This window comes from Salmo trutta, chromosome 26 (genome assembly GCF_901001165.1).
Source record: "Salmo trutta chromosome 26, fSalTru1.1, whole genome shotgun sequence".
In the NCBI taxonomy this organism is placed as follows: Eukaryota; Metazoa; Chordata; class Actinopteri; order Salmoniformes; family Salmonidae; genus Salmo; species Salmo trutta.
This window is the reverse complement of record NC_042982.1, coordinates 21,710,809-21,724,663: the sequence shown is the minus strand read 5'-3', so window position 1 is coordinate 21,724,663 and position 13,855 is coordinate 21,710,809. Positions and strand designations below refer to the sequence as shown.

The window sequence follows — 13,855 nt, the reverse complement described above, 5'->3', positions numbered from 1 at the left end:
GACTCCAGTAAGTCCTGCTTGAGTCTGATTGCAGTGACCTTTCCTGTGTGTTGCCTGCCAGGCTCACTCTCCATAGTGAGCCCATTAGTTCAATCTTTCCCACAAAACAGCAGTGGTGTGAACACTACTTCATGCTCCTGTCATTGCAGTGGTGTGAACAGCCCCTACAACCACAACCCTCTCTACCCACTTTTCCTTTGTGGGTTTTCTTATAGCCCTCCTGTCAATGATTGTGTGGTTCTAAAAATCTAAAAACATGACACTACTGAGGAAGTCTTTGTAGATTGTCGTAAGGGAGTTCTTTCCTCTGAAGTCGCAGCTTAATCATGTGCTGTCCCAGTTAGGGACTGACAGATGGCAAGTGCATGTCTCTGTAGACAGCCCAGCCTGGTTTGTGCACTGCTGTCTGCTGCTGCTGTTCTCTCATAGCGGTGTCTCGGACTACAGCCCAGCACAGTTCTCTCCACAGCTTGAAATTCACCACGAGCCTCCGCTATATGACAGAGGCGTAACTAATCCCCTCTCTTTCTTGTAGGATTGTGAAATTTGAAAAAAATCCGGAACTGAGGCGACTGATGTTACTTTGTGTTATGCCAATGTCCTCCCTGTCTGGCTGCTGTGTTAAATGCTTTTGCAATGCCTTTCAATTGTTCTGTTTGTTTCGCAGGGGAAGGATTTGCCGATTTCAAGTCTGTCAGTGTGGATGATGGCTTCACAGACTTTAAAACCGCCGACAGCATCTCTCCACTAGAACCTCCAGACCAGGCCAAGATGTTTCAGCCAGCCTTCACTCCTGCTTTCCCTAACTCTCAGTCTCTACCACAACTACAACACCAGCTACATCAACAACAACAACCAGCAGTGTCTCTCTCTCAGCCTAAAAACCCTCTCAACATGGCTGACCTGGATCTCTTCTCCTCTATGACTCCCTCAGCCCCCACCCCTGCTGAGATCAAGCCCAGTCCCTTCCCCTCTGTGCCCCCCTCCCTAGTGCTCCCACCAGGCAGGGCCAAGCCCCCCGGGGGCGGGGCCGAGGACTTTGGTGACTTTTCCCTTTTTGGCCCCACCTCCTCTTCTGAGGCTGCTCCTATTGGCCCTGATGTGGGAGGGGGTGTGGCAGCGTCTCATGATGACTTTGCAGACTTCATGGCTTTCGGCAGCTCTGGGGGGGAGGCCAAGGGTGAGGGGTTGAGGTCTGGAGAGGGGAGGGCACAGGGGAGAGGAGAGACCACCACCGCTCCACAGCGCTCCCAGCAGGGCTCTGACAAGTATGACGTGTTTAAGCAGCTGTCTCAGGAAGGAGGCCTGGCATACGACGACAACAAGCACAGCGCCGGCGGCTCATTCTCTTCCCTTAGGAGCGAAGCAGATGACTTCACCGACTTCCAGTCGTCCAAGTTCTGCACAGCGCTGGGGGCCTCGGAAAAGAGCCTGGTGGACAAGGTGGCAGCCTTCAAACAAGGAGGCAAGGAGGACTCGGCTTCAGTCAAGTCCCTAGACCTCCCATCCATCGGGGGCAGCAGCGTGGGCAAGGAGGACTCTGAGGACGCTCTGTCAGTGCAGCTGGACATGAAGCTGTCGGACATGGGCGGAGACCTGAAGCACGTGATGTCAGACAGCTCTCTGGATCTGCCGGGCCTCTCGGCCCACCAACCCCCCGCCGCAGGTGAGGAACTAGTGCGCCTCCTCTGGTGAGGCCCCGCCCAGTCACACATAAAGAACCAATCGTAGGCCTGGTGGTGGCCCCTCTGTCTACACCGCCCTCAGTGCCCCTTAGCGCCCACTAAACCAGGAGTTAGACTAGAGGGCAAAGCAGTGAGCTAGCTCATCCACATCACTGCTGAATCATGAGGAGACAGTCAAACGCCACACACTATTAGCATATCATCTCATCACACCCACCAGTTATTCATTCCCAAACCCATCATTACCTGGTATTCATTTCAGCATATTTATTCACTTAATATTTATTTATTTATTATTTATTAAACATATTAAGGTACATTAGATGAATGTATTTATTGTTCATTTGTTTAGCATTTGTATCACAGACAAAAAGCACAGGCCTTTCCGCCTCCTCTAAACTCCATTCATATAGAGTTGATGAGAGACAGTCAGGTTGATGTGATGTAGTCAGTCTGCTCTATGCTACCACTGGCCTTCATTCCCTGTCTGTGCTGTCATAGCCCACATCGCTCATCACCTCAATGCACCTTTTGTCTCCCCAGTCGTGATTGTGTTGAGGGATGCGACTAAAATAGCTGAATGCAGATGAACTCAGGGCCATGTAGTGGTTGTACCAGGAGATGTTATTTATTCTCATCACTTTCAGATTGGCCAGTTCCTGTATGCTGCAACAGGCTTTCATTTTACTCACAGCAAGCCAAATTCTTCCTCAGATTGATTATATTATGTTGACGCTTAATGCTCAGTTATCAAATCAAGCATGATGATAATAAGAGGCGTACAAGAAAAATGTGGAAAGATCTTCCCTGATAGTGGACATACTTATTATGTGAAAAGAAAGTATTTATGAAAAGGCAGAACGTCTTTTTTGAATGGCAGAAATTACCTCACCTCTACAGTTTTAATATTGCATTGAGTAAATCGTTTTGATTGCTCATTGTGTGTTGTTATGTGTGAGTGTGATTGGTTGATTGTGTTTTGTATGTGTACGAGTGAGTTTTCCTACGGTGTGTGAGAGTACCCATATAGTATTCCTTGGCACTCCCAGTGTTGGGTATCAATCTCCCATAGTGCTTTTGTTCCAACTCCCTAAACCTAAGTGGTCTCACAGCCCACATCACTACAAAGAGGTCAAAGATTTGCATAGCACACAGTAGAGGCACAAAGGCACTGCTCTCAGGGTCTGCCCTGCCCTGAACCTCTAAATGGAAACACTCTCATGGAATCTAATTAGCCTTAATGTCCAGGCATTGTCCATATCAGCACCCTCTCCTCTCCCTTCCCATGATCATCATGAATTTACCAAGCATCTCATCTTCCATGTCATGTCTCATATAGTCCTTCAAGTACAAGGTCTCTCCTTACAGCCTCTGTGTGTGAGCAGCACACTCCTTTTAACACCCAGTTTGCAGTGAGATGTCCTTATATAGACTATAATATTTCAACACTAGCCAACATATCAGTTCATTGGTTTTAGCAGTTTGGGCAAAGGGGCATCTCAATCAAATTCCATCTAGGAATTGAGCATTTGAGTTATTCTAAATCGAAAATGATCGATGTAATGATGCCAATTTATTTGTTTCAGTTTTATTGCACATCAGAATAAATCAACTTTCAGTTTAACTGAAATGGTTAGGCTACTCTCGAAGGAGAGAGTAAGACAATAACCAATGGCAACTGATCCAGGAGCTGCAGCAAAATGGTTGCCATTTTTATGATGAAGATAGTGTAGTGGAGCATTGAAAACATTCCTCAGAACCTGTTAATTGCTTCTCCTTTTATTCTCACCCACGTTAATCCAGTCAGTATTGTTGTTCTTGGACAGCACCAATCAAATCTCATCTCTGAGAAAGCGGGCAGTAGCAGGCCTTGGAGTGTGAAAGCCTCACCATGCTTGCACTGTGTTCAATCCTGGAGAAAATGTAACCAACCTTAAAGAGACAGTATCTATTTTTCCCAACCGGTGCTCCTTTGGGTCAGAGCAGCTCAAAAGGAAGCCTTTTCATTTGTCTTTGATATTCAGGTATGTTTTGTTATGTGTGGGTCCATGAACAGGCTCTCTGAGAACACACTGAAGTTAGTGATACCCTCCCTGCCTTGCTTTTTTTGCTGCAGTGTGCCTGCCTGTTCAATTTGTGAAATTGACAAGAACATATTATAGGATGACATTTTTCTGCATAATAGTATTACTAGTTGTTTTTATTAAAGCAAAGAAAAAAAGACAATGTATACAGATTTAATAGTGTATTTTTATTACAGGAAAATTCGTATTTATTTTCAAACTAGATAGACTTCCTGATATTATTTTAAACAATGTGTTGTGTAAACTATTTGAAGATGAAATGTATATATGAGGATAGTCAAGTTCTGGAAAATATTTTAGGTTGGTTCAGAATCAAAGATTGATTGTGGTCTTGAGAAACCCTATCTTGCTGTTAGTTATTGAATGGCTACTATTAAGAGCTTATACACAGGAGCCTAGAACTAACAGGTAGCGAGAGAAAAATGATACTGTCTCTTTAAATCTATTTTGTCACATGTGATTGGACAAGATGAAGACCCTCTCTTAGGTCTTGTGGTAGGATAGTCCACTTGTTTTATTTAACCCTTTGAGAGCTTGAGCAGAATGGTTTTACAAAGATTCATGCAAAAAACACAAATGGAGAGAAATGTAGCTGGATCACTTGACAAGTTTACATGTGCTAAATAATGGATTTGGAGATCCATACCTCTCCTCCAAATTCTCAGCAATAGAATGTATTAGACCATTGAAATATATCCTATGTATATGATGTTGACATTATGTAATTGTAGTAAGACACAAACAGTTGACAAAACCCTTGTTTATTTTAGCTCAAAAGTCTGCTGTTGACATTTGAGTTACTATCATGGCGAGAACAGTAGAGAAGCATTCAGGTCCTCAAAGGGTTAATCACTCTCCTGCCTTGAACCTGTCCTTTAAATCACCTTGGCTTTTCAAATGTTCTGTATTCAATTATCTTTCTATCAATCAACCTGTTGCTTTCCACCCTATTAGTACAACTACAGTGTGTCGTCTTCTACCGAGATCTACTCATTTTAGTCTGTGAATGTGCCTTCTCATTCTGCATCTATATTCTTCTGGGGCTTTTCTTTCTTTTACCGTTTGTTTTTCTTATTTTCTGACTGCATGCCATAGTAGTCTAAATAATTCAAATATACTTTTACAAGTGTTAGTTTGACAAACCTCTTGTAACAATAGACCTCTCTCAGAGTATTTTGTGATCTTTCTCTCTTTACCCATGTTGTCGTAATAAATATTACTATTGGTATTGCTGAAATGCGTACCGTCTTATTTTCTCCCTTCCCTATCCTGAGGGCAGATTATGATCTAGCTACATTAGGCTTACATCTACACTAGCTCCTTGTCAATTTCACAAATTGCTTTTTTGTGTGCAAGGGTTGTGTCAGGCATTAGGCTACGCTGACTGGGGTCCACATGTGCCTGCAGGTTATACTGTATCTTAGAAGGAGTGTGTATCTCTGAGTGTGTGTGACTGTGAGCACTTGTAAGAATGTGTGCTTGTTTGTGTTGCCAGTAATTATATGATTCCTGCCTGATATGTTATAAATTGAGCAGTGTTCTGCTTGTACAACACAGTTTGTGGGGTAGATAATCAATACAGACACAGAACTGCTCCACTCCACCACTGATGTTGCCATGGCAATCTCATGAAATGCATATTTTGTATCGTCATGTTAGCAGAACTGTCTGCTCCTAATAGTTTGTGCTGCAGTATTGTCACACACCTAGAGAAAACCATAGAGAGGTGTTCTACAGCAGGGCGTCATGTCCTGTCTTATCTGCCTCAGAACTGTCTGATCTCCAATCTACCTCACAGCCCCAGCAGCCAACCCTGACAGGACATCTATTTCATTTGTATCAGAGGACAGCTAACTCAACCCTTGGTTAATTTACATGTGACACATCAAATTAATAGAGGTCAATGCTATGTTCTCCTTTTCAGTAGCAATTAAAGGGATACTTCGGGAGTTTGGCAATGATGCCCTTTATCTACTTCCCCAGAGTCAGATGAACTTGTGGATACCATTTCTATGTCTCGGCATACGGTTTGAAGGAAGTTGCTAACTAGCGCTAGTGCAATTGCTAACTGGCGTTAGCGCAATGATTGGAAGTCTATGGGTATCTGCATGCTAGCAGATACCCATGGACTTCCAGTCATTGTGCTAATGCTAGTTAGCATTGGCTCACCAAACTACATCTAACATCCTTCGTACTGGACACAGAGACATAAAAATGGTATCCACAAGTTCATCTGATTCTGGGGAAGTAGATAAAGGGCCTCGTTGCCAAAATACCGAAGTATCACTTTAGCCAAAACCTATTGGTATTATCAAAACACATATTCCACTGTCACAACTACAGTTGTGGCCAAAAGTTTTGAGAATGAAACAAATATTAATTTTCACAAAGTCTGCTGCATCAGTTTGTATGATGGCAATTTGCATATACTCCAGAATGTTATGAAGAGTGACCAGATGAATTGCAATTAATTGCAAAGTCCCTCTTGCCATGCAAATGAACTGAATCCCCCAAAAACATTTCCACTGCATTTCAGCCCTGCCATAAAAGGACCAGCTGACATCATGTCAGTGATTCTCTCGTTAACACAGGTGTGAGTGTTGACGAGGACAAGGCTGGAGATCACTATGTCATGCTGATTGAGTTCGAATAACAGACTGGAAGCTTCAAAAGGAGGGTGGTGCTTAGAATCATTGTTCTTCCTCTGTCAACCATGGTTCCCTGCAAGGAAACATGTGCCATCATCATTGCTTTGCACGAAAAGGGCTTCACAGGCAAGGATATTGCTGCCAGTAAGATTGCACCTGAATCAACCATTTATCGGATCATCAACAACTTCAAGGAGAGCGGTTCAATTGTTGTGAAGAAGGCTTCAGGGTGCCCAAGAAAGTCCAGCAAGCGCCAGGACCGTCTCCTAAAGTTGATTCAGCTGTAGGATTGGGGCACCACCAGTACAGAGCTTGCTCAGGAATGGCAGCAGGCAGGTGTGAGTGCATCTGCACGCACAGTGAGGCGAAGACTTTTGAAGGATGGCCTGGTGTCAAGAAGGGCAGCAAAGAAGCCACTTCTCTCCAGGAAAAACATCAGGGACTGACTGATATTCTGCAAAAGGTACAGGGATTGGACTGCTGAGGACTGGGGTAAAGTCATTTTCTCTGATGAATCCCCTTTCCGATTGTTTGGGGCATCCGGAAAAAAGCTTGTCCGGGGAAGACAAGGTGAGCGCTACCATCAGTCCTGTGTCATGCCAACAGTAAAGCATCCTGAGACCATTCATGTGTGGGGGTGCTTCTCAGCCAAGGGAGTGGGCTCACTCACAGTTTTGCCTAAGAACACAGCCATGAATATAGAATGGTACCAACACATCCTCTGAGAGCAACTTCTCCCAACCATCCAGGAACAGTTTGGTGACGAACAATGCCTTTTCCAGCATGATGGAGCACCTTGCCATCAGGCAAAAGTGATAACTAAATGGCTCGGGGAACAAAACATCAATATTTTGGGTCCATGGCCAGGAAACTCCCCAGACCTTAATCCCATTGAGAACTTGTGGTCAATCCTCAAGAGGTGGGTGGACAAACAAAACCCCACAAATTCTGACAAACTCCAAGCATTGATTATGCAAGAATGGGCTGCCATCAGTCAGGATGTGGCCCAGAAGTTAATTGACAGCATGCCAGGGTGGATTGCAGAGGTCTTGAAAAAGAAGGGTCAACACTGCAAATATTGAGTCTTTGCATCAACTTCATGTAATTGTCAATAAAAGTCTTTGACACTTATGAAATGCTTGTAATTATACTTCAGTATTCCGTAGTAACATCTGACAAAAATATCTAAAGACACGGAAGCAGCAAACTTTGTGAAAAGTAATATTTGTGTCATTCTCATTCTCAACTTTTGGCCACGACTGTACAGATCAAGTGAGTCTGTATGTGAGTGACGTATGTTGTACCCCTATATTTTCTGTCATCTATGTCACCAGTAAGTGAACCCTTACACACACTATAGTGCAGCACTAGATTAAATGCAGTGCATGTGATCTCACTGTCACAATGTAGGGGAGATGGGGTGTTACTCTGACCAAAGTAAAGCTGCTTCTTGTAAGTCAACACAAATTCAGCATCAGAAACAGAATATGGCTTCCACAGTAAGTATGTTTCGTATAACATATCATAGCTTTGCCAGATGCCTTGTCACTTTATCATGGCTGACTGACTAGTTGCTATCATGTCAGCACCCTAGGCTTTTCCCACTTAGAGCCACCAGTGTATATTTTGTGTTGTCATTACAGAAGGAGACGACATGAAGTTTGACCCCTTCGGAACATCAGCAGTCAGCAGGCTGGCCAGCTATGATTGGTCAGAAAGAGAGGAATGCCTGTCTGCTCAGGGTCATGCCAAAAAGCATCTGGTCCTGGACGGTGTTGGTGTTTCCTCCTCTTTCCCTTCCTCAGACATAGTCCACAGGAAGGAGACGCCGTTCGGCAGCACAGAGAACATCCCCATCATACACACCTGCCAGACGAAGATCACCACCTTCTCAACAGAGGATAGTGTGTTGACCGACAGCAAGTTTGAGGCCTTTGCTGACTTTGGATCTTGTGAGCCGGTAGGTTTGGGTGGGGACGAGGATGATGACTTTGGGGACTTTGCCAGCACTGTGTCGGAGAAGTCAGACTCCCCCGCGGCCGAGCCGGGCTCCGAGGGGAACCTGAATGAGGCCTCAGATGAGTTCGGCGCCTTTCAGGGGGACAAAGCCAAGTTTGGGAAGTCAGACTTTCTGAAGGCCAGCTCTCAGACCAAGGTCAAGTCCAGTGAAGAGATGATCAAGAGCGAACTCGCCACCTTTGACCTCTCCGTACAAGGTGAGTCATCTGACCTGTATTCTCTCTTTCCTCTTGTTGATTTATTTTCAGAAGTCAACTGATAAGTAGATATACATTCATTTTCTGATCCTCAGTCAGTAGATGCTGGTTTCAAAATGTAAATTGCATCCAGTTACACCATGCCTTCTAGTTCTGATGTAGTGGTGTGAAGCAGATCAGCTGGCCCTGATGTCAGGACTTTCATCACCTCATATTGGAGCATATGTGGCCTCTCCGGCAGCTCAGTGCAGTTCCACTGTCAGACAATAGATGGCAGTGTTGTGACTACAGCCCAGAGACTGTAAAACACATCCTTGGTACACAACACAGGCAGTTGAGATAAATTAACAACACAGCCCAGAAATCCGTGCCTATACAAAATTAACTGTATTCGCTCCTTGGGTGTTCATTTTTTACTGCTGTTTTCCGGTGTTATGTTTCATGCATAGTTCATTAGCTTTTCCTACCTCCAAAGTGATAAAAGCTAATTTGCCTCATTGATTTCTCTCCCAGTGTTAAACGTAATTAGTTTTCAGTTGTTATTCCCCTGTCCTTATTGAATGGTTATCTGATCGTTGTGTGGTAGTGGGGGAATGTATTAGTGCTGTCATGTTGTGGGGAAGATGATGCATGTCTCTGCAGGAGGTGATTACCTGGTTCTCTCTCACACACACACACACACAGACACACAGACTCAGAGAGACAGAGCCCGTGTTGAATAGTTTGGGTTCAGCATGTGACTGTGTGTTTGTCTTTTTTCGTGTGCCTGTCTATTTTCGTGTTTGTGTGTGAGCAAGTGAGCCCTCATAAATTATTCATACTTGCGTTGGTTGCCGTGGCGCTGTTTTGTACATAATTATTATTTGTTGTAAATTAAGTGTTTGTCGTCTGTGTCCTTGTCCGGAAGTAATTAGCCACAACAGAATATAAGCTCTGGTAAAAAGTCACAATTATGCCATAGTAAACAAACAGGTGCATATCTGGAATTAGCCAACATCTCTGGGTTGGTATAAGTGACCATTTTTAAAAGGGCATTTGTATGTACTGTATGTATGCCAGACATTGCCTGTATATACTATATATATGTATGTATCAAGACTCTTTCCTCATGTCCTTGCCTCAGGCTCCCACAAGCGTAGCCACAGTTTGGGGGAGAAGGAGATTGGGCGCTCGCCCCCCTCCCCAGCCCCAGAGCAGCCCTTCAGAGACCGCTCCAGCACCCTGAGTGAGAAGAAACCTGCCCTGCCCGTCATCAGAGACAAGTACAAGGACCTGACTGGGGAGGTGGAGGTGAGACCCACACACAGTCACGCTATCCCAGACATGTTAACTACGTTTGCCAATTATCCAGATGCTCTGTGGAGGGTTTACAAATTCAGTAGACATTGATTTCAGTAGCAAACCACAGAGACTTTGGCCTTAATAAGTTTGTTTTTTTGTATTTTTTTATGGAAATGTATAAATGTCTTCTCATATAGGACCCTCTCTTTCTAAAATTATCTGCCGAAATTGTTGCAACCCTTATTACTAGCCTGTTCAACCTCTCTTTTGTATTGTCTGAGATTCCCAAAGATTGGAAAGCTGCCCCAGTCATCCCCCTCTTCAAAGGGGGTGACACTAGACCCAAACTGCTACAGACCTATATCTATCCTACTCTGTCTTTCTAAGGTCTTCGAAAGCCAAGTTAACAAACAGATTACCGACCATTTCGAATCCTACCGTACCTTCTCCGCTATGCAATCTGGTTTTAGAGCTGGTCATGGGTGCACCTCAGCCACGCTCAATGTCCTAAACGACATCATAACCTACATTGATAAGAGACATTACTGTGCAGCCGTATTCATCGACCTGGCCAAGGCTTTCGACTCTGTCAATCACCAGATTCTTATTGGCAGACTCGACAGCCTTGGTTTCTCAAATGATTGCCTCGCCTGGTTCACCAACTACTTCTCTGATAGAGTTCAGTGTGTCAAATCGGAGGGCCTGTTGTCCGGACCTCTGGCAGTCTCTATGGGTGTGCCACAGGGTTCAATTCTCGGGCCGACTCTCTTCTCTGTATACATCAATGATGTTGCTCTTGCTGCTGGTGATTCTCTGATCCACCTCTACGCATACGACACCATTCTGTATACTTCTGGCCCTTCTTTGGACACTGTTAATTAACCTCCAGACGAGCTTCAATGCCATACAACTCTCCTTCCGTGGCGTCCAACTGCTCTTAAACGCAAGTAAAACTGAATGCATGCTATTCAATTGATCACTGCCCGCACCTGCTCGCCCTTCCAGCATCACTACTCTGGACGGCTCTGACTTAGAATACGTGGACAGCTACAAATACCTGGGTGTCTGGTTAGACTGTAAACTCTCCTTCTAGACTCACATTAAGCATCTCCAATCCAAAATTAAATCTAGAATCGGCTTCCTATATCGCAACAAAGCATCCTTCACTCATGCTGCCAAACATACCCTTGTAAAACTGACCATCCTACCGATCATCGACTTCGGTGATGTCATCTATAAAATAGCCTCCAACGCTCTACTCAACAAACTGGATGCAGTCTATCACAGTGCCATCCATTTTGTCACCAAAGCCCCATACACTACCCACCATTGCGACCTGTACGCTCTCGTTGGTTGGCCCTCGATTCATACTCATCGCCAAACTCACTGGCTACAGGTTATCTACAAGTCTCTGCTAGGTAAAGCCCCGCCTTATCTCAGCTCACTGGTCACCATAGCAGCACCCACTCGTAGCACGTGCTCCAGCCGGTATATCTCACTGGTCACCCCCAAAGCCAATTCCTCCTTTGGTCATCTTTCCTTCCAGTTCTCTGCTGCCAATGACTGGAACGAACTGCAAAAATCTCTGAAGCTGGAGACTCATATCTCCCTCAATAGCTTTAAGCACCAGCTGTCAGAGCAGCTCACAGATCACTGCACCTGTACATAGCCCATCTGTAAACAGCCCATCTATCTACCTACCTCATCCCCATACTGTATTTATTTATTTATCTTGCTCCTTTGCACCCCAGTATCTCTACTTGCACATTCATCTGCACATCTACCATTCCAGTGTTTAATTGCTATATTGTAATTACTTTGCCACCATGGCCTATTTATTACCTTAACTTACCTCATTTGCACTCACTGTATATAGACTTTTTGTTTTCTTTTGTTCTACTGTATTATTGACTGTATGTTTTGTTTATTCCATGTGTAACTGTGTTGTTGTATGTGTTGAATTGCTATGCTTTATCTTGGCCAGGTCGCAGTTGCAAATGAGAACTTGTTCTCAACTAGCCTACCTGGTTAAATAAAGGTGAAATAAAATAAAAATATATATCTGAACTCATTCTAACAACTATAGCATGTTGTTTCAGGAGAGTGAGCGCTATGCATATGAGTGGCAGAGGTGTCTGGTGAGTGCTCTACAGGTAAGATACTGTACAGGACTGTTCCCCCTCTCCTTTGTTGCTATATCCACACATGTGTTTGTGGGTGTGTGTGTGTGTAACCCTAACCCACTCTGCTGTCCGTCTCTGTCCCCAGGTCATCACTAAAGCCAACAACACCCTGAACAGCATCAGCAGCTCTACTGTTTGCACTGAGGTCATCCAGTCTGCTCAGGGCATGGAGTACCTGCTGGGTGAGACACACACACCACACTGACACACACACACACACACACACACACACACACACACACACACACACACAACACTGACAAACTCACAACACTGACACACACACATCACTGACACACACACCGACACCCGCCGACAGGGAGGTCCTGAGCTTTAAAAAGGCCCAACAGTCTTCAGCTAGAACCCCAAACTCTGCCTGATCCCCTCTGACAGATCTGTCCAGCACTACAGAGATCCTAGAGGGGGCTTATCTTTGCTCGGCCTGACAGACTGTGGATACTAGTGATGGCTTATCTTTGCTCGGCCTGACTGACTGTGGATACTAGTGATGGCTTATCTTTTCTCGGCCTGACAGACTGTGGATACTAGTGATGGCTTATCTTTTCTCGGCCTGACTGACTGTGGATACTAGTGATGGCTTATCTTTGCTCGGCCTGACTGACTGTGGATACTAGTGATGGCTTATCTTTGCTCGGCCTGACAGACTGTGGATCCTAGTGATGGCTTATCTTTGCTCGGCCTGACTGACTGTGGATACTAGTGATGGCTTATCTTTGCTCGGCCTGACAGACTGTGGATACTAGTGATGGCTTATCTTTGCTCGGCCTGACTGACTGTGGATACTAGTGATGGCTTATCTTTTCTCGGCCTGACAGACTGTGGATACTAGTGATGGCTTATCTTTGCTCGGCCTGACTGACTGTGGATACTAGTGATGGCTTATCTTTGCTCGGCCTGACTGACTGTGGATACTAGTGATGGCTTATCTTTGCTCGGCCTGACTGACTGTGGATACTAGTGATGGCTTATCTTTGCTCGGCCTGACTGACTGTGGATACTAGTGATGGCTTATCTTTGCTCGGCCTGACTGACTGTGGATACTAGTGATGGCTTATCTTTGCTCGGCCTGACTGACAGTGGATCCTAGTGATGGCTTATCTTTGCACGGCCTGACTGTGGATGCCTCCCAAATGACACCTTATTCATTTTGACCGGGCCCCATAGGGCTCTGGTCAAAGGTAGTGCACTATGTAGGGAGTAGGGTGTCATTTGGTGTGTACACAGACAGACAGCAGTGTCTATTTTTAATGAGCTGTGAGATTGGTACAGGCACACATACCATTGTGAGGGGCTGAGAACAGAACACAGTGTACCACCTCTGCTGTGAGTCTTCTTCCAAAAACACACCATTATAAACCTTTGAGCTGTCCCCCTCTCAACGGAGAACAACAACTCTGTCAATCACCATTCCACGTTAACCCTTAGAGAGAGCGTAGTGTTACAGCCAACATTATGTCAGGTTGATCCAGCTTCAGAGGGCTATTTTACACAAGGAGTCTTAATGTGTTTGCTGCTGTTATCCTCCAGGTATTTCTCGTGGCACTGCCAAAAGTATCCCAGCTTGGTCTAATGATCCAACTTCAGAGGAGGTTTCAACATAGGGGATGGTAGACATGTTCAAATCAATTCAAATCAAATGTATTTATATAGCCCTTCTTACATCAGCTGATATCTCAAAGTGCTGTACAGAAACCCAGCCTAAAACCCCAAACAGCAAGCAATGCAGGTGTAGAAGCA

At 44.9% G+C, this 13,855-nt stretch overlaps 1 protein-coding gene across 9 annotated transcripts in view; it reads left to right on the top strand.

Moving 5' to 3' along the window:
• Positions 1–13,855, top strand: part of synrg (synergin, gamma) — a 46,174-nt gene that overhangs the window by 21,853 nt on the left and 10,466 nt on the right. For all 9 annotated transcript variants that reach the window (XM_029715264.1, XM_029715263.1, XM_029715262.1 and 6 more), the window contains 5 exons: positions 668–1,666; positions 8,061–8,633; positions 9,757–9,923; positions 12,014–12,067; positions 12,183–12,279. In XM_029715264.1, coding sequence (XP_029571124.1) covers positions 668–1,666; positions 8,061–8,633; positions 9,757–9,923; positions 12,014–12,067; positions 12,183–12,279 — 1,890 coding nt within the window. The remainder of the gene's footprint in view (positions 1–667; positions 1,667–8,060; positions 8,634–9,756; positions 9,924–12,013; positions 12,068–12,182; positions 12,280–13,855) is intronic.